Here is a 21,446-nt window from a genome sequence, read left to right as displayed (position 1 = left end):
CCTTCCTTCCCTTCCTTCCTTCCTTTCATACTAATTTTGGAGGGATACTGATGGTTGGGGGAGGGGTGCTGCCTAATAAAGCTGGTGTCAATAAACCACATGACCACAGTGAATTAAGTATATATTTAATAAACCACTAGGCCACAGTGAATTGAGTGATTGTGTCCTATGAGTACATGGAACTTGTTTATTAAAAAGGGAAATTCTAGATGTGGATCTAGGTAGAACCATATATTTTCCTATAAATTTCCAATAATTCAGAGCCATATTTCATCAGCCCTTAGTCTAGATTCAGAATCAGGTGAGTGTGGATTTTTAACTCTTTCCCACTAATAACCTATCCCTTTTCTTCTCCCATTCTCAAACCCCCTCCAAGAACACCATTTGGACTCTGTTGCAACCATTTGGCTGGTGGTTTGAGTATGGTGCCACCTTGTGGACAAATTAAATACTACGTGCATTTGTTGAATAATAAAACTCATTCCCATGGCCCACAAGCCCATGATTCTCTAACGTCCATGTGGGCAATACAATACCCGGGTGCCTATACCTGTGTCGTGTAAATGTGAATCATTACATTTTTCTATGATGCATAGTTATTTCTTTGGACTAATTAACGAAAAATTCCTATATATAACCCAGTTGATGGAGAAATAGCCCCTTTCATACCCTAAGGTGGAAGCAGAGACAAAACAACCCAAGAAATGGTCATTTTCCTTTATCTTTGTCAGTGAAACATGCATCATTTCTCCCTGTTATCCTTAGCTCCTACTCATAAACTCAAAAGGTGCTTCATGGAAGAATTGAGCTATAGAATGTGTGTTTTTAATCTCTTTTGTTTACTTCTATTAATCTCCACTGTGCCATCTATGCTCCATTCCCTGCAGGTGGGCATTCTAGTAAGAGAGGTGCATGGGAGAGCAAGAGAATGATATTTTATACCATGCTCTGTAATTTTGCAGTCCTAGAGGGAAACACCCAACATCTTATTGTGGCCTGAGAAACCCTTCTGTACATGTAATTCTCTTTTCATTGCATGAGAACAATTTCCTGCTAGCAATAAACAAATCCCAACCTTTGTGGATGAAACATTAATGACATTTGTATACCTGTATATAGCTGAAACCAGATAGCAGGAAGGAGGAAGCCAAGATCTACTCATCTAGAAGGTGGGGTAGGTGGGTGGGTAAAGTCCAGCCTCACAGGAGAGCACACCTGTCAGTCCAGAGGCAGGGGAGGGCACAGTTAAGAGGGAAGTGAAGAGAGGGAGAGTGAATCCGTTTAGTTTGTCAGGGAAGAGGCTGTTGTGGCCTTAATAGGCTCAAAGTTCCTTTGACTGACTGACTTCCTGCCCCAGGTTTGAGACGGATTTGTGATAAAGTGAAAGACCATGGTGGGGAAGATGAGACCGCTGCTCTTCATTCTCTCTGCTCGTGAGTAAATATCATGATCTTCCCATGTCTAGGAACAACAGCAGGGAGAGAAGAGGTGGTTGGCCTGGTGTCTTACCTACCCTTCTCTCATTATAAAGGAAAAAGGAGATTTTTGCTCTTTTGATGCAAGTCCATTAGTAGTAATGGAATGTTTCTTAGGTGCTTTCTAGTAAAAATCACTCTGAGGTCCTCATCTTGCATGGTATACAGGCTGCCTTCTCAGTAACTACTTTCAAAGGTCTGAGGAGAGACAGAAAGGAAAGTTGTTTTGGTTTTTTTTTTTAAATTATGGGTGAGGTGTTTGTTCATCTTTCTAAAATGGAACTGTGATTTCCTAGGTACAGTAATTTCTACTGATACAGATGGGCACCTTACAGTCTTAGAGAGTTATCTGAGACAACTTCCCCAGGGTGGCCTTGGCCAGATCTATCAGAGATGGGACTTGAACTTGGGTCTTCCTGACCTGGAGACCAATTGTCTAGCCATTACTCCACACAGGCCCTAAAGAGAAGGAAAATGAGGATTTACTGGGTGAAATAAACAGTCCAGCGTCCTTGAGCAAGACTTTGGCAGAACAAGGAAGAGAACTTTTTGTTGAGAAGGATTTCCTTTTAAAATGAGAGATAATGAATTGTAGGGCCCATTTTGTCTGAAGACATTGTAGAAGTCACGGACAAGTTAGGAAGAGAACAGAAAGCCTCTGAACAGAGTCTTGGGACTTTGATGCCAGTTGTCCTGTAGAGATGTCCAATGGTGAAAATAGGAGGGAAGGGATCAACACTGGGTTTTGGGTTCTAGTTCTGACTGCCCCTTACTATTTTTGTGACCTTGGGCAAGTCACTTAACCCCTATGGACCTCAATTTTTCCATTTGTAAAAAGGAGGAAATTGAACTAGATGATGGTTTAGGGTCTTTTCCAGCTCTAAATCTATGACAACAATAATTAAAATAACTAGCATTTGAATTGTGCTTTGTGAATTGGAAAGTACCGTAGATATATCTGATCCTCACAACAACCCTGTAAGGTAGGTACTTTTATTATTTCTATTTTACAAATGAGGAAACTGAGGCAAACAGGTTATATGATTTGCCCAGGGTCACACATTTACTAAATCTTTGATGAAGGATTTGAATTCAGGTCTTCCTGACTCCCATTCTTACTCACTGTATCACCTGGCTGCTTTCCTCTAGAGTTAATTTGTTACCATGAACAAGCTAAGACCTGTGACCAAATGGAACAGTTTGTTTTAGAAACTTGTTCTTCTGTGAATACAAGTGGGATAACCCTAGACTCTTCAGGTCTCAATCTGACCAAATCCTTCTAAGGGGCTGGGAGAGTGGTTTCACTTGTGTCCTTAAACAAACAAAGACAAACAAACAACCCCCACCCCCCCACACACACATAATTACATTAAATATTTCCCAATTCAATGTAAAAAAATTATCATTCTTTTTTTTTTACATTTTGTGTTCCAAATTTTGTCCCTTCCTCACAAAATTTCCCCCCATCTTGAGAAGGCAAGCAATTTAATATTGATTAAATATGTGAAGTCATGCAAAACACATTTCCATGTTAGCCAAGTTGCAGAAGAAAACACAAAACAGCAACAAAACAGAAAAATAGAGAAAAATTTAAAAGGATGCTTAATCTGCACTCAGTTCATCAGTTCTCTTTCTGGAGGTGGATAACATATTACATCATGGATCCTTCAAGATTTCACAGCAAGTGTCTCTGATAAAAGTCTTATTTCTGAATACATAGGGAACTGAGCCAAATGTGTAAAAAAAAAAAGAGCCTTACCCAGTTGATAAATTGTCTAAGTATAGGCAGAAAACTTTTATACCTCTTTTTCCATTGGGCTAGTTCTGTTTTTTAAGGTATTGTTTTCTTCATTATTTTGGTGCATCTTTTAATAAGCCGTTAATTATCTTTTCATATTTTAGTTCCTTTGCTCTCATTTCTTCACCTAATTTTCCATTCTTATTTGATTTTGAAAATAATTTTTGTTGGGTTTGTGTCCAATTCACTTTTTTTTCCCTTTGAGGCTTTTGCTTATAGCTACTTTGACTTCATTGTCTTCTTCTGAGTTTGTGTCTTGATCTTCTCTGTCACTAGGGAAGGGTCAGGTCAGGGTTTTGGTGGGAGGGGGGTTTGGTTGTTGTTTGCTCATTTTTCTACCCTATTTCTTGATTTTGAACTTTATGTTAAAGTAGGGCTCTGTTCTTGGCATGGGGAGAGGAGGAGCACCATCTCAATCTTCCGGTTTTTCAAACTGGCATCTTTAGGGTTAGTTCTGGGGGTTTGGAAGTTTTTGATGTTGTGATCTGAGAAGAGGTGTGGTCACTGTTATCTTGTCTTCATGCTGGTCATGATCCCTTTTGATCCCTTGGAACAATAAATGATACTTCTCAGGACCCCCGTTTCCTTAGGATCAAAGGCAATACTGTTCCTTAGGGTCCCTGAATCCTTATGACAGAAAGTGATACTGCTCCTCAGGGCTTCTTGACCAAAAAGCACTCCTCTCCACACTTGAACTATGACCCAGAAGTGGGTATAGGCAATGGAGTTGCCAAATAACATCTGGTCCTGTAAGCTGTGTTAGTACAGGGGTCCCTCTTCCTGACCACTTGCCAGGTCCTCTTATCATCTCTGGCTTGAGAGCTCTCCAAGGTATTGCTGGAGACCATGACCTAGTCCCACCACTGGTGTTTCATCCATGTGGGCTCTGGGGCAGCTTCCTCCCCCATGTCACAGATCTCTATTTCTGAACTTCTAAGTCGTCATGGGCTGGAAAAATGCCTCACTTTGGCCTTTTGTTGCCTATGCCACTCCAGAATTCTATATGAGGCATTATTTTAAAGTTGTTTGGAGGGGAATGTTGGGAGAGCCTGGCTGAGTATTCCTCTCCTCCACCACCATGGCTTGCCCTAAATAATCTGCTTACCTGCATTCAGTGCTGCTACGATACCTAGGCCTCCCTTTTTGCAGCCTGAGACTTTGCTTCTTTATCCTCTGTCTTCTCTGATCCTCAAGTTCCTTCATCCTGTAAAATGAATGGGTTGGACCAGATAAACTGTAAGGTCTCTTTCTGTTCTCATAGTTTGTCATCCTATGATTCATTCATTACTTCATTCATTCAATAAACCCATTAACTTATTCACTTATTCAATAAATCCCTCCCTACCCCTAGCATGGAGGTGTAATATGCTAGCTGGAAATTTGAGGATAGCCAAGGGAAAAAAGAAATAACTCAGGTTGAGTCAATACGCCACCCCTCCGTAATTCTGGGATGAAATGGAGCTCAGGAATGAGTCAGGATTGTGAGCAAATCCTGGAAAAGACTGGGAGGACTTTTAAAATTCTGAGCCTTAGGGGTTGGAGACCAAAAGCAAATGACCATCCCTATTTCCTGAGCCCAAGATCCTCTCTTATAACTATTTTGGGACCTTTCTTTCATCCCACACTTCCCCCAAGCTCTTCTCACCTACCTACAACCTCAGGGATGACTAAAAGGGATTGAAATGACTTTAACTTAAAAAAAATTATTTACATGCAACCAGAAGGCATGTGACCTGTGGGTGAACTCAGCCTATAGAACCAGTTCTTGGGAGATTTTCCCTGCCTCCTGAGGGACAAAGTCTTTGCCAGGGAGGCAAACCTTCTGAGCCAGAGCTCCAGGTCAGAATATCTGCTACCCAGTATAACTCTTTTTTCTCTCCTGAGGTAGAACATGTGGGCTAGGTGGTAGGGTCTATTTGGGCACCTCATTCCTCTCCATCGTGGTAGAAAGGAGTGAGGGAGAAGGAAAATTGGTCTATGTAGTTTTTTTTTTTAAAGTGACTATGATTAAATGCCCTGGAGTCAAGAGGACCCGAGTTCAAATACAGCCTCAGATACTTGAAGCTTACTAGCTGTGTGACCTTTGGTGTCACCTTGTGACACCTTGTGTGTCACTTAACCCCAATTGCCTTGCCTTCTTCCTTCCAAAAAAAAGTGACTGTGGTTAGATGCTACATAGTCTTAGCTCAGTCTCAGCTGAGGCAATAAAATCTTTTAATAGTTTTTATAAATTATAACAGATCTGAAGAGGCAGCCTGGAAAGAGAGCTGCATCTGGGACCAGAGAACCCAAGTTGAGGTCTTAGCCAGTCATTTAACCATTCTGTGCCCCATTATTGGACTAATTACATATCCTTGTATAGTAATTCTTAGTGATGAGCCTAAAGTCCTTCACAAAAGCCCAGTAAGTGCTATAGGACTTGAAAGGTGGAAAGAGAGACTATGGCTGGAGTGACTGGGTCTGGCCTCATGGGGGAGTTACAGTTAGAGTCATCTACTGAGCCATGGACTTCTTCTTTGTCTCTTATATCATGAAATCTCACCTTCACCACAAAGATCCTTAATCCTGCCCTTACGCATTTGCTCTGCTTCCTTCCAAATCTGAAGTCGCCTCTCCCTTAAGCTCCTGGAAATCCCTCCTCCTCTTTCTCTGAAATACAACTCAGAGAGTTGATTCTATATGGAAGGGTAACTGATACAATGTCTAAGCCAAGGTTTGCATTCCCCTTTTTGCAGTATCTATACATTTCATGGGGTAGCAAGACTGGCCTAATGAAAAATTATGAGGGAAGTGAAAACCAATTTCACTTCTCTAGACTCTTTGGCTTTGTCCCCCTCACTCCCTACATCCCTGGTGCCCAGTGACTAATACCTTTGGGTTGCCCTGGATATGTAGAACTCTCAACTGTGGGAGTCCAGCTGGGCCTGCCTTTCTAGACAGTGACTCATGTTTCTTAATCTGTCTCCATCTATCAGAACTCTGGACAGTGACTCATTTTTCCTAATCTATCAGAACTCAAATCTAGCATAATAATAGATATTTAATAAATAGTTTTGGCTGCCCATTCGTAGGGCCTTGATGGGTAAAAGGCAATAATTTGACAAAATCTCTTGTGCTAGAATACCAATGGGCAGGAATAATTTACTATGCTCATTCTGTTAGATGACATTTTACTTTTCAAAGACCCTTTTAATTCTGACCCATAGGAATATGGATCTAAGACTTGGGAATGTACTAGAAGTTCTCTGGTCCCATTCATACATTAAGCATTAAATCCTTCTACAATAAGCATTAAATCCTTCTACAATAGACCCAACAAATGTTCATCCAGACTCTCTTTGAAAGCATTCAATGCCAGGGAATAAGCCATTTCCCAAATCAGCCCACTCTACTTTTAGACAGATTTAGTTATTAAGAATTGTAAAAATTTAATTATTAAAAAAATTTTACATTGGACTTTCACATCACTTCCATTCATTAGTCCTCAGTCTGCCTTCTGGGGTCAACTAATCTAATCTAAAAAATACAACCTTTCAAATACTTAGATAGGTTCTAGAATTAGGGACCTTAAGATTATATTGTCATGTTATGTCTCCTCCTAGACTAAATGTAAAGAGAGAAAAAATGAAGTGATTTGCCTGAAATGGTGAATGTCAAACACAATTCCTTTCTTTCCAAATCCACTATACTATCCCAGCCCTTACATCTTTTCCTCATCAAACTAACACCTTCACCATAGTTTTGAGTCTATTTACTATCCTGATGACCTTCCTCTGCCTGGGTTTCAGACTGCCAATACCCTTCCCAAAATATGGCATACAGAACTAAATGCTCCAGATACGGTCTAAGCACAATAAAAGGCATTTGGTCTATCATCTTTCTAATTCTGAATACTGTCTATTAATGCAACCTAAAATCAAATGAGCTTTTTAGTTGACAAAGAACCCAAGAATTGGAAAGACCCTTAGAGATCATCTTGTCCAACCCATACTTGAACAACAATCTCATCTTTAAGATAATAATAGCAACAACAAGTAGCATTTACTTATATAACGGTTTAAAGTTTGCAAAGCACTTTACCATATTAGCACATTTTATCCTCTTAACTTTGGGAGGCAGGTGCTATTACTATCCTCATTTACAGATATAAAAGAGGGAGACAAAGGTTAAGTGACTGGCGCAGGGTTATGGAGCTAGTAAGTACTTGAGGCCAGATTTGAACTCAGGTCTTCCTGAACTCTAGATTCCACTGTGTCATCTACCTTACTTTGTTGAACAGGTGGTCACATAGCTTTTGCCTGAAGACCTCAATTTAGGAGAAAACCAATACCTTCCAAAGCACCCCATTTTGGTTAAACCAGTTTGGGTTAGCTTTTGTTTTTAGGAAGTTCCTTCTGACTTCAGTCCTTAATTTGTCTCTCCAAAGCTTCTACCCATTCTACCCTAATTTTTTTCTCTCTCTAGGGCTCAGCAAAACAAGAAATCTAATCCAGTTAATTCCATGTGACAGCCCATACAATGAAGACCTTATCAAGTCTTCTCTTCACCAGATTAAGCATTGCCTTTTCATTCAATTTCACATTCATAATTTGTTGTTTCAGTCCACCAAAACCTCCAAGTCAAAAGGTTATGGGATCTCTGAGAGACAGGATCTTTGAAATTATATAATCTAATCCCCTCCTGTTAGAATTGAAGAAACTGGGCCCAGGAAAGCTAAGTGACTTGCCCAAGGTTACTCAGTCAACAAGCATTTTAATAAGCACCTACTATGTGCTAGGCACTGAGCCACACACTGAAGATGGAGAAATAATGAATGAATCAATCTCTACTTACAAGGAATTTTATTTTCTAATGAGGGAAATCATGTATACATAAAACAATAAATAGTTTCCATAGGACCTTAAGGTTTACAAAGTGTTTTACCAATATTATCTCATTTTCTCCTCATAACAGCCCTGGAAAAGTAGGTGCTGTTATCTTCATTTTTCAGATGAGGAAACTGAGGCTGAGAATGGGCAGGTCACCTCCCCACAATTACACAGCTAGTAAGCATCGGAGGTCAGATTTAAATTAAGGACTTCCTGATTCCAAGTCCAATATTCTATCCACTGAGTCAATTAACTACCTATTCGTATGTATGTCTATATGCATGTATTTTATATACACACATATATAAATATGTGTTTATTTAATATGTATACATGCACATATGTATATATGTATATGTGTGTGCATACACATATATGTACTGATATGTATATAAGCTAGGAATAGGGACTAGAACTACCATTTCATCATTATAGGAACTCCCTAGGGAGGAATTTCTCTGCCAACGTAGGTGTATACCTTCTCTGTGTCTTATAGTCTTGGAGAGTTAGAGACCTGAGTGGTTAAGTCACTTGCCTGGGGTCACACAGCAAGTACATGTCAGAGACAGGACCTGAATGCAGGTCTTTGTTGTTCCAAAGCCCCTCTCCATATGCTACCTTTCTATAAAAGTACGCACAATATAAATATAAAGAAAATAAATGCAAAGTAGTTAACTACAGGATAATTTGAGAGGGAGGGGCCTAGCATTTTAGGGAAACAGGGATGGCTTCATTATAGACAGTCATACGTCTTGAAGGAAGAGAAGAATCCTAGGAAGTGGGGACAAGGAAGAATGCATTCCAGGCATGGAGGAAAAGTGTGGAGGTAGGAGATCATAACGGCACACGTAAGAGGAACACAGGGTGGCTTAGCTGGTCCCAGAGCATGGAAGCAAATTAATATGCAATGAGGAAAGGAAGATAGGCTGGGAAAAGATTGGGAAGGACTTTAAAAGTCAAACAGAGGTCTTCATATTCAATGTTAGAGGCAATTGGGAGTCACTGGCATTTATTAAGTAAAGGAATAACATGATCAGATATATGATTAAGGAAAATCACTTTGGTAGCAGCATAGAGGATGGGCAGGAACGGGGAGAGGCTTGAAGCAGGGAGAGCAATCATCTAGGTGAGGCGTGAAAAGGCAGCTTCCTGAGCAGAGAGGAGATGAGACTAAAAGTTAACATTTATGTAGCACATTAAGGTTTGCAAAGTGCAAACATGTTGCCTTATTTGATCTTCACATTACCTCTATTAACTATCCTTATTTTACAGAGAGGGAAACTGAGACTGAGAGCGTTTAAGGGACTTGCCCAAGACAGCACAGTCAATCAGTGTCTGAGGAAGGATTTGAACTAAAGTTCAGCACTCTGCCCAATAAGCTGACTTAGGTGCTTTCTCCTTAGGACTTAAGATAATTTAATCATAGGTTAAGCATTAGAGTCAAGGACATCTGTTCATTTTGTCCAGAAGGATATTATAGTGGTAGCTAGGGGTTGGAGCGCTGGACTTGGAGTAGGGAAGACCCCAGTTTAAATCTGGCACTTGCTAGCTGTGAGACCTTGGACAAGTCTCTCAGACAAACTCTCTCTGCCTCAGTTTCCTCATTTATATAATAGTGATGGATAATAATAATAATAGCACCCATCTCCTCAAGTTGTTGTGAGGATAAAATGAGATAATATTTGTAAAGCATTTTGCAAACCTTAAAGCACTAATGAAATGCTAGCTATCATCACCATCATCATCGTTTTAGCTCTTCCTCCTTAAGTAGTGAATTCTCACTTCTAGAAGTTTTCAAACAGGTTCTATGACTGTGGGTCCAGGATTTTGTAGATTAGATCCCTGCACTGGGAGGGAGGCTGGATTAGCTGATCTGCAGGTTGCCTTCCAATTCCATGGGTTCAATGATTCCCTGATTCATGGTAAGAATGTCAGGCTAGGTGGGAATATGAGGTGGGGCCAAAAGGAGAGGAAAAGGAAATATTTAGGGAGATGCAAGGAGTATTTTGTGGCCCTTCAAATCATCCCATTTGGGCAGTTTCCTGTCCCCTAGGCTTGTTTGTCCTTTGTTCTCAAAGAGGAGGACCATAGCATTGGGACAGTGATGTCCTGACTTGCAAGTGAATTGGATTTAAGTGAGGGAGAGTTGTGTAAAGTCACCAGCTTCACTTTCTCCTCTGGAGCCATCTGGGTCTGGTGGCCAAGAACAGATCAGGACCACTGGAGATGGCTCAGGATGCAGTGGGAGACTTTGACCTTTTTAAGGACCTTTTTTAAGGTCTTTAACAGGTCTCAGTTTAACTGAGGCAACACCCATTCAATGATTAAGGCTAGGCAAGTCCTCTACTATGGATAGGACAGATGACCAGCTTCATTCCTGAATTCCTGTTTTATTCCGCGAAGTAAAACAGTTGTGACTTTTCCTTGCTTGGGAAACTCTGCGTTGTGGCTTCCATTTCTGCTCCTATGAATTCTCCATTTTTTCTCTGCTTGCTAAGTTGGACCTACAGCTGCTGCCCTGGAGAGTGGGGCCCCACCAATTTCCCCTTTCATTCTGCCCCTTTCCCTCCCTCTCTATTCCTTTCTAAACGCATAATGACCTTTGGTCTCCACACTATAATGAGTCCATTGCCCCAGTGATTCCTCCTTTGTTTCCTGGTCCCATAAATCATAATTATCAAATATGGGTGTGACCCAGGGTGATATAATTTAAAGGTGAAACAGTTTAGAGATCATCCTGTCCAGTTTCTTCATTTTACAGGAAGGGTGGGAAACTGAGGCCCAGAGAAGTAAAGTCAGTCAATAAGTATTTATTATATATCTACTATTTGCCAGGCCCCTTGGTGTAAGGAACAAAGTGGGGATTTGAACCCAGACTCCAAAGCTATGAGAAGGTGCTCAAGGAAGCCAAGTCATCACAGAACTTGGAGCTCTTTGGGAAGTGTCTTCCATGCAATTCAGTTAATTTCATTTCATATCATTTCAACAAGCATCAGCTAAGCCCCTATTGTACGCAGAGCACTGAGCTAGGCTGGGATGAGATCCAAAGTTTAGACAGACCAATCCCCACTCTAATGCAGGCACATTAGATGCAAATACATAGTTATAATATGCACTATTTCAGGAAAAAAAAACATTCGAGAAGCACATACAAACGTTCATGGAAAGGTCATTACCAAGATGGAAGCAGGTTAGAGAGGGCCTAGAGCTGGGGGCTCAGTGGATAGAGTTCTGGACCTGGAGTCATGAGGACTTGAGTTCAAATGTGACCTCAGACATTGGCAAATCACTGAACCTCTGTCTGCCTCAATTTCCTCATCTGTAAATAGCATCTACCTCCCAAGGTTGTTATGAGTTTCAAGTGAGATAATAATTGTAAAGTTCTGAATGTAGTACCTAGCAAATAGTGGGTGTTTAATAAATATTTGTTTCCTTTCTTCCTATGGAGAAAATGCCATTTGAGTTGGGCTTTAAAGGATGGGTAAGAATTCAGCAAATGAAGAGGGAAGAGGGACAGCAGATGCAGAGAATGGCTATGAGCAAAAGTGGGGATATGGGGAAAACCCCAGGGATATACAAGGATATACTTTTCATTTCAATGTGCATTATCAACATTTTCTTCATCACTCTCTCAAGTTCAGACAATCAATAAAACCATAATATCAAGCCCTGGTTTATAGTATCTGCCCATTTCCAAGGTGTAAATGCTCACACTAAAAATTTCACAATTGGTGCTCATGAGGTGGTTAGAGCTGATTCCAGTCCACTCCCTCTTGGAGGCTATCTAACTCAATTCCTTCATTTGACCAGTTGGGAAACTGAGGCCCAGATCAGCAAAGCAGCTCACCCAGCTTCCCAGGAGTAGTAAGTAACAGAGGCAAGATTGGAAGCCAGGGCCTCAAACTCCAAATTTAGGGCTCTTTCCACAGGCCTTTGGCAATCACTCAATCCAAACCTCTCATCCTAATCAAGAAAATAGCTCTGACTTGTTCCCTGTGACATAGCTAGTGAGTTACAAAGATAAGACTGCAATCAGTCCACATAGCCCAACCCCTGATCTACTGTTTTTTGTTTGTTTTTGCTTTCTTGCTTGTCAGGTAGGAGTAACCTGTTGAAGATTTTGTAGCTATATCATTCTAAGCATGACTTACCTATGCAAAAGGAAGATGAATCAGGTAGCAAAGTGAAGGAGAAGTAGAGACCTCAGGGGATAGAGCATTAAAGAGCCCCACCCCTCTTGGTATCTACCAGCACCTTTATTGGCCCCTCTTCCCTGCCAGGAAACTTGCATAACTAGATGATGGCTGTCCAAAGGTAATTTCAGGGTAAGGGAAAGGCAGCCCAGGTCCTCCTCCTAAGAGCTTGCCCACCTTCTCCCAGGTACCTTCCATTCTTCCTGCTGGAGAATAAATTCTTCTATTTCATGATTAGAGATCTAACTTGAGATGCAAATATTCCTTGGAGGGGGAAAGCATGCTTCAAATATGCATTAAGGTATAGATGACGGATAACAGGTCCTTTTCTGAGAGCAGGTTTTAAAGAAGAAATTTTTTAAAAAGTTGTGATGAGGAAAGATTACCAGTTTTATGATTTCAGATCCAGGTCCGTTCTGATTGCTGGGTGAGGTAGAGAAGCATTAAACCCAATCTCCTGCTGTCTCTCTTTTCACCTAAGGGAAGGTCTCAAAGCTCCTTTGTGGGGGCCCATCTGGAGATCATTCTTGGTTACTGTGGGGCCGTGGTCTCCTCTTAGATCAATGCTGTCTGATGTTGCAGGCTGGGTCTGTAGGCTAATCAATGGAGACAAAAGATTCCTTTCTAGGCTCTCTGCACATTCTGCAAGGGAAGCGAGAGGCAGATCAAAACTAGGCAATTTGGCATTTCAGGAATTTTTTTCATAGAATATTAGCCTTTTTAAAAAGTCAATGAATAAACTTTTATTAAATACTTAGTATGTTCCAAACCACTGAACAAAAGGGGGGGGGGGGGGGAGGCAAAAAAATAGGCCTTGACTTCAAGGAACTCACATTTTAAAGAGTAGTAGTACCGCATATACACAATACAAATGAGAGGTAATTTTAGAGGAGAAACATTAGAATGAAGGGAGGTCAGGGAAGGCTTCCTGCAGAAGGTGGAATTTTAGTTGAGGACCTAAGGAAGCCATGGAAGCCAGGAGGCAGAAAGGAGAGAGAGCATTCCAGGCACGGTAGACAGCCAGTCCGGAGATGGAATGTCACTTGTGACAGCTAGCAAGGAGCCCCTTGCTGTGGGGTCATGGAATATGTGGAGGGGTTGAAAATCTAAGAAGACTGGAAAAGTAGGAAGGGGCTAGTCTGGGAAGGGTTTTTAAATCCTAACAGGATTTAATTAATATTTTATCCTGAAAGTAATAGGGAGCCATTGGAGTTTATTGAGTGAGGAGGTGACATGGTCAGATCTGTATTTAAGGAAGATCAATATGGCAGCTGAGTCAAAGATGGACTGGAGAGGGAAAGGACTTGGGATAGAGAGACCAACCAGCAAGCTATTATGATAGCATCACCTCTAGGCATGAAGTGATGAGGGTCTGCACCAGAGGGAGAAGAGACCTCAATTACATAAAATCAACAAGCATTTCTTAAACTCCTACTACAAGCCAGGCACTGTGCTAAGAGCTGAGACTACAAAGAAAGGCAAAAAACAGTCTCTATTCTTAAGGAGTCTACAGAGGTCATTTGTTCAACTCTCGAAATGGAAAGATAATGGCGCTGAAATATGCAGAGATTAAGTGATTTCCCCAAACCACCCAGTAAATCCATTATTGGGGTAGAAAAAATTAGTTTTTGAACCCTAACTTTTCTACTTCTGGCTATGTGACACTGAACACTTACCTTCCTCTGATTTCTCATCTGTAAAAATGGAATGTTGGACTAGGTCAGGAGTTCTTTACCTGGGGACGAGGAACTTTAAATAAATATTTTTGATAACTGTTTCAATATAATTTTCCTTCGTAATTATACATATTTTATCTTTTGTAATTAAAAACATTATTGTGAGAAGGGGTCCCAAGACTTCACCAGACTGCCTGAAGAAGAGATCTACCACAGAAATAGTTTCAAAATGTCTGGAGGAGGTGATCTCTAAAGTCTCTTCTAAATTAAAATTCTCTGGTTTTATGAAAGGTTATCAAGTTAACAGTAGCATCAGGATAAGAACTCCCTTCTCCTTACTTCCTAATTCAGGTCTCCTTCCATTAGAATACCAGCAGAAGAATAGGATGAGTAAATCTTACAAAAATGGTGGAGGGGGACAAAATAAAGAGAAAGTGGGACCAAGGGATAGGGGAAGGTTTTATATAATTAGTGCTATCCTGAAAGCAGCAAATAATGATGCTGTTCAAGCTCATTACATCCTTGGGTCTGGGGGAGAATCTCTTATCTGGGAAATGCCTTGGTGCCCTGAAGAAAGGCACTTCTCAACACTATATATTGGAGGTATTTGGCATCCAGTTCCACTTAACCACTAAAGCCACTGTTCTAACTGTATACATTATAGGTGCTTCCTATCTGCCTTCCTTTGTTTCTCCACCTTTCCCCAATAGCCATTCATGCATTGGCTGTATTTGTCCCCTCTCTTCCCTCAGGAGGTGGTTGTGAAGGCAAATGGGGCCATATGTGTGAAATGCCTTGAATGCCCTGAAGAGTGGTACTTCTCAATACTATACATTGGAGGTATTTGGTATCTCCATCAGACTTTTGTCATTCTCTACAATCTCCTTATGATTGTGATTTTTTAAAAAATGAAAATGGATTTTCTTATGTGGAAGAATAATGTCAATTTCCCCATTTACACCAAGGTGATGTGAGTGTGTGTATTTTGCATGGGTTAGTTCCATAAACATTAAATTATTCTTCTCTAGTGAATTCCTTTCACTGGGCTATTTTAGTTTCTTGTCAAAAATGGAAATAAGACTAGTTTTCCATGACTTGTTCTTAACAAAGCCACTTTGGCTCTACCATTTTTTTTAAACATTCATCAACCATCTTTTTTTTTTTTTTAATCCATTCATTCTAGATTTTAGCCAGGATCAAAGTCAAGCTTGTTGGCCTAGTTTGCAGACACTATTTTCTTCCCTTTTCAAAAAATCTGTACGTTTGCTCTTCTTCACTCCCACAGTAACTCTCCTATTTTCCATAATCTTTTAAATATCACTCACAGTGGTTCTGCAATCACATCCACCAGTCCTTTCAGACCCTTAGGATAAATATAGTTCATCTGAGCCAGGTGGCTTGAACTCATCAAAAGCTTCTACTGGAGGTGCTCTCTTCCCAGCTCCCCACTTATCTTGGGAATCAACTCCCTATTAGCCATCTCTGTTCTGTCCTTTATAGTCCAAAGGTTATTTTCCTTGGCAGAAAACTGTAGCAAAATAACAATGGAGCAGCTCAAGCCTCCTCCTTTTGTCAGATCTCCCTATCCCATCCACCCTGAGCAGTGGGCCTAACACTCCTTTGATCCTCCTCTTATGCCCATTATAACTTGAAAAACATCCTTTTTCATTGTCCTTACCTTCCTTGCCAGTCATTGGGTCACATTCCTGTATTCATGCTCAGTTCCCTGATCTTATTCCCATCTTTTACACATATATAAATATGATATATTTATATTTTACCTTTAAAAATACATTTTATTGATAGCCTTTGTTATTCTATTGCCTATATTTCTCATCATATTCCTCCTGACTTCTCCTTCCAGAGAGTCGTTCCTTTAAATAAAATATTAAAAAAAGGAAAAGGAGAAAATCTCCACAAAACGAATTTCTAAGATATCCCAAAAGTATGATGTCAGTTTCCAATACCATCAACTTCCCCCTTCTTCAAAGGTCCAAGAGAAGGTATTTTCTTATACCTTTTCTTTAGGTATAAGAGCTTAGTCATTATGATTTGGGGCATCAGATATCAATTGTTTGTTGTTCTTTTCACTTGCATTATTGTAGTCATTGTAAATATTATTTTCTTGGTTCTGCTCACTTCACTTTGAATCATTTCATATACATCTTTACATGTTTCTTGGTACCCTTATGTTCTTAGCTATTCATAGCACATTAATCTTCCATTAAATTAATATGCTACAGTTTGTTAATCCTGTTTCCCAATCTGGGTGCATCTACTCTGTTTCCAATTCTTCACTACTTACAAAAAGTTGCTGTTAGAAATACCTTAGGGTCAGCTAGGTGGCATAGTGAATAGAGCACTGACTCTGGAGTCAGGAGGACCTGAGTTCAAATCCAGCCTCAGACACTTGACACGCTTACTAGCTGTGTGACCTTGGACAAGTCACTTAACCCCAATTGCCTTGCCTTCTCCCCTCCAAAAAAAATACTTTGCTGTATTGGGGACCTTTTTTGTTGTCATTGACTTCCTTGGGATATATGTCCAGCAGTGGACTCTTTGTATGGATCAATGGGAATGGCCGCTTTTCTTGCAAATTTCCAGATTGCTTTTCAGAATGGCTTGTGCATACATATGTTTAAATTATTGATATCTTTTGTTTTCACATAACCTTAATTTCTATATATATCTCCCCCTCTCTCTCCTCTCTCTCTATACATATATGTATATATATATATCACATATATACATATACACACATGTCCTCCCCTCCTCAGAAAGTCATTCTTCTTAACAAAATAATTAAAAATGAAAGAACAAGAAAAAATTAGTTCAGTAAACCCTACTACATCATTCCCATCTGACATAAATCCAATGTTTAAACTGTTGCCCTCATACTAGGGGAGTTCTATATACATATCGATGCTCTCAATACTATGATTCTCTAGGTTCTCAGTCTACTCAGTTCCATGACCTATATACCCGCTTCACCTTTGCTACACACAGAGACAGATTATCCAAGCCTTGATGTTGCCATCACCCACAAGTGTTCCATGTTCATGAACTCAAAATTTATTTTGTCCATTCATATTTATCATCTATCTTTTTCTATGCCTTACAAACTCAACCCTGTATTTTGTTCTCACCTTGACCACCACTGCCTTCATCCCTCAATTATTTCCCAGGTTATCACCCTGAACTGGCTACATTCTTCCTTTTTCTCTTTCTTAACTCCTATTTAACTCCACACTATCCTACTCTCAAACCTCTTGCCTCTTTTTGCTATAACCAATTACAAATTTGGCTTATTTTGCCAAACGCCAACTCTACATTACTCACACTACCTAACTCCTTTATTACTAATCCATGTGCTGTTGAATGGAACTTGAGAATATCATGAAACCATGCCAATTGGGTTCATACTATTGCACTAGTTTTCCCCATGCTTGTCCTCCATGCCCTTATCTCCATCTCCTTCCCATGTCTTCCTTCAAGATTCAGCTCAAATTTCACCTTCTACAAGGCACCTTTCCTGGTTTTCTCAGCTGCTACTGCTTTCTGTTCTGAAATGACCTTCAATCAACTGCATTATTTACATTTTTTTCCCCCTTTAGAAGGTAAGTTCTTTGTAGTCAAGGGCTGTTTTTACCTTTCACTATATCTCCATTGCTTAGCACAATGCCTGGCTCACAGTCAATGCTTAATAAATGTTTATTGATTAATTGGTCCACACCCATATTCTTCCAACTGCCCGATGGGAAGGAGTTTCAAAGTCTTCTCTCTTCTTCAGGGTCAAGCTTGGGTATTATAACCTGTATATATCTTTTAAAAATCTTAACATGTAGGTGAGTTCTCTAGACAACCACACCTATGTCTTCAGACAATTCTTTTTTTTTCCCCAGCTTGTCAGAATTATTTCTTTTCGTGTCTTCAGAATTTCATTCTTCAGGGCCTCCCATCTCTCCTACATTGACCTCCCGTGTAGAATTTTAGTCAATAGAACTATTTGAACCCTTTGAAATCTGCCCTCCCCAAAGTTAAGGCCTGTATCAGACTATTCCTGGCTTTCCTTTATTACAAACAAGGAGGAAACCATCATTTCTACCCAAAGTTCCAAGGAAGGACTTTGTCTTCCCATCCCCATTTTTGGCCTCCTGGGATAATGGTTTAATTTTCCTGTTGTTAGGTACAGCTCTGACCACCACCTTTTCTCCTTATCTTTTCTGGCTCTTGTTTGGTGATTCTGTTGGGGCTACTGGCCTGGAGTAGCCCAGGGTGATTGACCCCACTCTCACAGAAACGTGGGACTCCTTTGAAAAATGTTCTTGGAGGGGCAGCTAGGTGGTGCAGTGAGTAAAGTGCCAGCCCTGGAGTCAGGAGGACCTGGGTTCGGATCCTGCCTCAGACACTTAACACACACACACAGACACACACAGACACACACACATACACACACACACACACACACACACACACACCTAGCCGTGTAACCTTGCGCAAGTTACTTAACCCCAATTGCCCTCCAAAAGGCAAAAAAAAAAAGAGAGAGAGAGAGAGAGAGAAGTTCTTGGAGAGGAAAGGGCATGTACCAGTTTTATGTATTTGTCTCACCTCACTTTCTATCTCCATTTCAGTCTGGGGAACAGCTTATACCATCTCTGTGCAAACACCCACGAAGGTCCTACGAGCTGCCCGAGGGTACAATGCCACACTCCAATGTTTGTACGAGACAACAATTGCAACAAGAAACGGATTCATTCAATGGGATAAGCCTCTAATGGACCCTCCAGTAAGAAGTTATACATCTTCTTAGTGGGAGAGAAGAGAAGGGCTGGAGAAAAGTAGAATGTTTGGGCAAGGTGACCTAATTCTACTGAGGTCACCTTGGATATGAAGCTCAGTCCTGAGACAGCATTATACATAGGAGAATACCTTGTTACCTGCATGCTTATTTTAGCACTAATAAGGAGGCCAGTCAGTACTCCCCCTTCTTTCCTGATAGGGACAGTATCCTGGGGCCTGCAGTCTAGGGAAGGGCAAAACTGGGCAGTAAGGTGAGAAAGGGGAATGACAAGCAGAGTTTGCTTTACAATCTTGCCTTAGGTGGTCCTGGCTGGGGGCCTGAAGTATGTATTCTCTCTTCTTCCTTCCCTCCTTCCCTCCCTCTCTCTGTCTCTGTCTCTGTCTCTCTTCTTCTCTCCCTCCTCTCTTCTGTATGTCTGGTTTTTTTTCTCTGTCTCTGTTTCTCTTTGTCTCTGTCTCTCTGTCTTTCTCTTCCTTGGAACATGGAATGTCTTCAATTAAAATGAAAATCCACCCTTTATAGAGAAAGTATAAAGTGGTAGCCTATAGAACAGAGTAAAACCTTCAGGGAAAAGTGCCCTGTTTGGGTTGTGTAGGCACTTGGGGATGGTTCATTCAACAACAGACTCATTCAACAGATATTTATTATGCAATTTCATTCATTCATCCACTCATTCATTCATTCAGGCTACTTCCAGGCACCTGAATACTATACCACCTGTACTCGGGCTCATAACTATTATTATTTATAATTATCATATAAATATAATAATTATCATGAACTTTGAAAACCTTAAAGTGCTATAGAAATGCTAACTATCATTATTATCATCATCATCATCGTGATAATACATGGCACTAAGCTCAATGTTATGGGGATAGAAAGCAGAATATTATAATTGGCATCCTGTCCCTGACCCATTCTATTTTTCTGTCTCCTTTAATGCCCAACTCAAACGCTAGCTTCTTCAGGAAGCCTCCCAGATTCTCCCTGAAAAACAACCTTTTTGGGGCAGCCAGGTAGCACAGCGAGTAAGAGCACCGGCTCCAGTGTCAGGATGACCTGGAGATCAAATCCCGGGCTCAGACACTTAGCACCCACCCAGAAACACCTGGCCGTGTAACCTTGAGCAAGTTACTTAACCCCGATTGCTTTAAAAAACAATAACCTTTTTCTTTAAATCTCAAATAGATGTTTTTTTTTCAATTCTCTAAAGAACTTATATAATATTGAGAAATAGCTATCTGTGTTTGTATCTTAACCCTCTGCTTGTTTGTAAGCTCTATGAAGGACGGGACTGTGCTTTATCTAAACTTTATATTTCCCCAGCACCTGGCAAATATAAGTGCTTGGTAAATGTTTGTTGAATGACTAAATGCCTAATTAAGAAAAAGAAGACTGGATAAATTACTTTAATTCAAGGCTTGATGTGACTGGTGTAAAAGGTCTAACAAAGTACCCTAAGATAATACCTTTTTAATTACTGTAGTTCAGTGATGGAGAGAAAAAAAATATTTTTGGAGAGGATTGGGTTTCCAGTTCCAGTCTGCTATTTCCTAGCTGTGACTTTTGACAAATCACTTTCCCTCTCTAGAACTCACTTTCCTTATCTGTAGAAGGAGGGGCTTATAATCATTGATGCCTAAGGTCTCCTCCAACTTCATGTCTTCTAGACCTTTACTTGCTTCCAAACTTCAAGGTTCTAGGACCTTAAAGGGCTAAAAACCAAGGCTGGCAACAGGTAGGAGGGGAACTGCCTATCCTAGCTTAGCATGGGGGGCATTCCTGGTGGAGCAGGAGATGAGTGACATTTATTTTTCTTACAGGATCAAGTAGTCTTATGGTCCTTCTCCTCAAATCAGTACACCTTTGGGAATCGGTACGTGGATAGGGTCAGCCTCACTGGCAACTATCTGCAAAACAATGCCTCCATCACCATTACGCAGCTGACCATGGATGACAATGGGACCTATGAATGCTTACTGATGCTTGATGGAGATTTAACTCAAAACAGACAAGCAAGGATGGAGCTCCTCGTTCTGGGTGAGAGGCAGCAGCTACTCCCATTATCCTCCTGTTCCCTTTCACAGGTTTGGATACAGTAGTCATCTAAGAAGAGGAAACTGATTTTTAAATAAAACCATACACACATTAATTAAACATATACTATGCTTAACACCACACTCTTATAAAACTAGTCCCATGCTCTAGGTAACTGGTACGGATACACTTCTGATCCTTCTCAGCACAGAATAATGGAAAGAGTGTTGGGTTTGGATTCAGCAAATCTGAGTTTGACTGCCACTTAATACCTGATTGACCTTGGGCTACTTGAGGCACCTATATGGCACAGTGGACAGACTGCTGTCCTGAAGTCAGAAAGACCTGAGTTCAAATCTAGCCTCAATATACTTACTGTAACCCTGGGTAAGTCACTTAACCTCTGTCTATCTCAGTTTCTTCAACTAAAAATGAGGATAATAATAGCATCTACCTTTCAGAGTTGTTGTGAGGATTAAATGAGATGACATTTGTAAAGTTCTTAGCATAGTGCCTGCCATAATATGATTTTAATAAATGCTTATTTCCTTCCTTCCTTCCTTCCTTCCTTCCTTCCTTCCTTCCTTCCTTC

At 40.5% G+C, this 21,446-nt stretch overlaps 1 protein-coding gene across 1 annotated transcript in view; it reads left to right on the top strand.

The window, feature by feature from the left end:
* Positions 1 to 17,578: 17,578 nt before the first annotated feature.
* Positions 17,579 to 21,446, top strand: part of GPA33 (glycoprotein A33) — a 20,582-nt gene continuing 16,714 nt past the window's right edge. The window contains exons 1-3 of the mRNA XM_069094514.1: positions 17,579 to 17,627; positions 18,645 to 18,799; positions 20,641 to 20,857. Coding sequence (XP_068950615.1) covers positions 17,579 to 17,627; positions 18,645 to 18,799; positions 20,641 to 20,857 — 421 coding nt within the window. The remainder of the gene's footprint in view (positions 17,628 to 18,644; positions 18,800 to 20,640; positions 20,858 to 21,446) is intronic.

Source organism: Petaurus breviceps, unplaced genomic scaffold, assembly GCF_028583685.1.
Source record: "Petaurus breviceps papuanus isolate PSGF00001 unplaced genomic scaffold, PetGlider_PUasm1.0 220, whole genome shotgun sequence".
Taxonomy (NCBI): Eukaryota; Metazoa; Chordata; class Mammalia; order Diprotodontia; family Petauridae; genus Petaurus; species Petaurus breviceps.
Note: the sequence above shows the minus strand (reverse complement) of the source record. Positions and strands in the feature narration are given on the sequence as shown.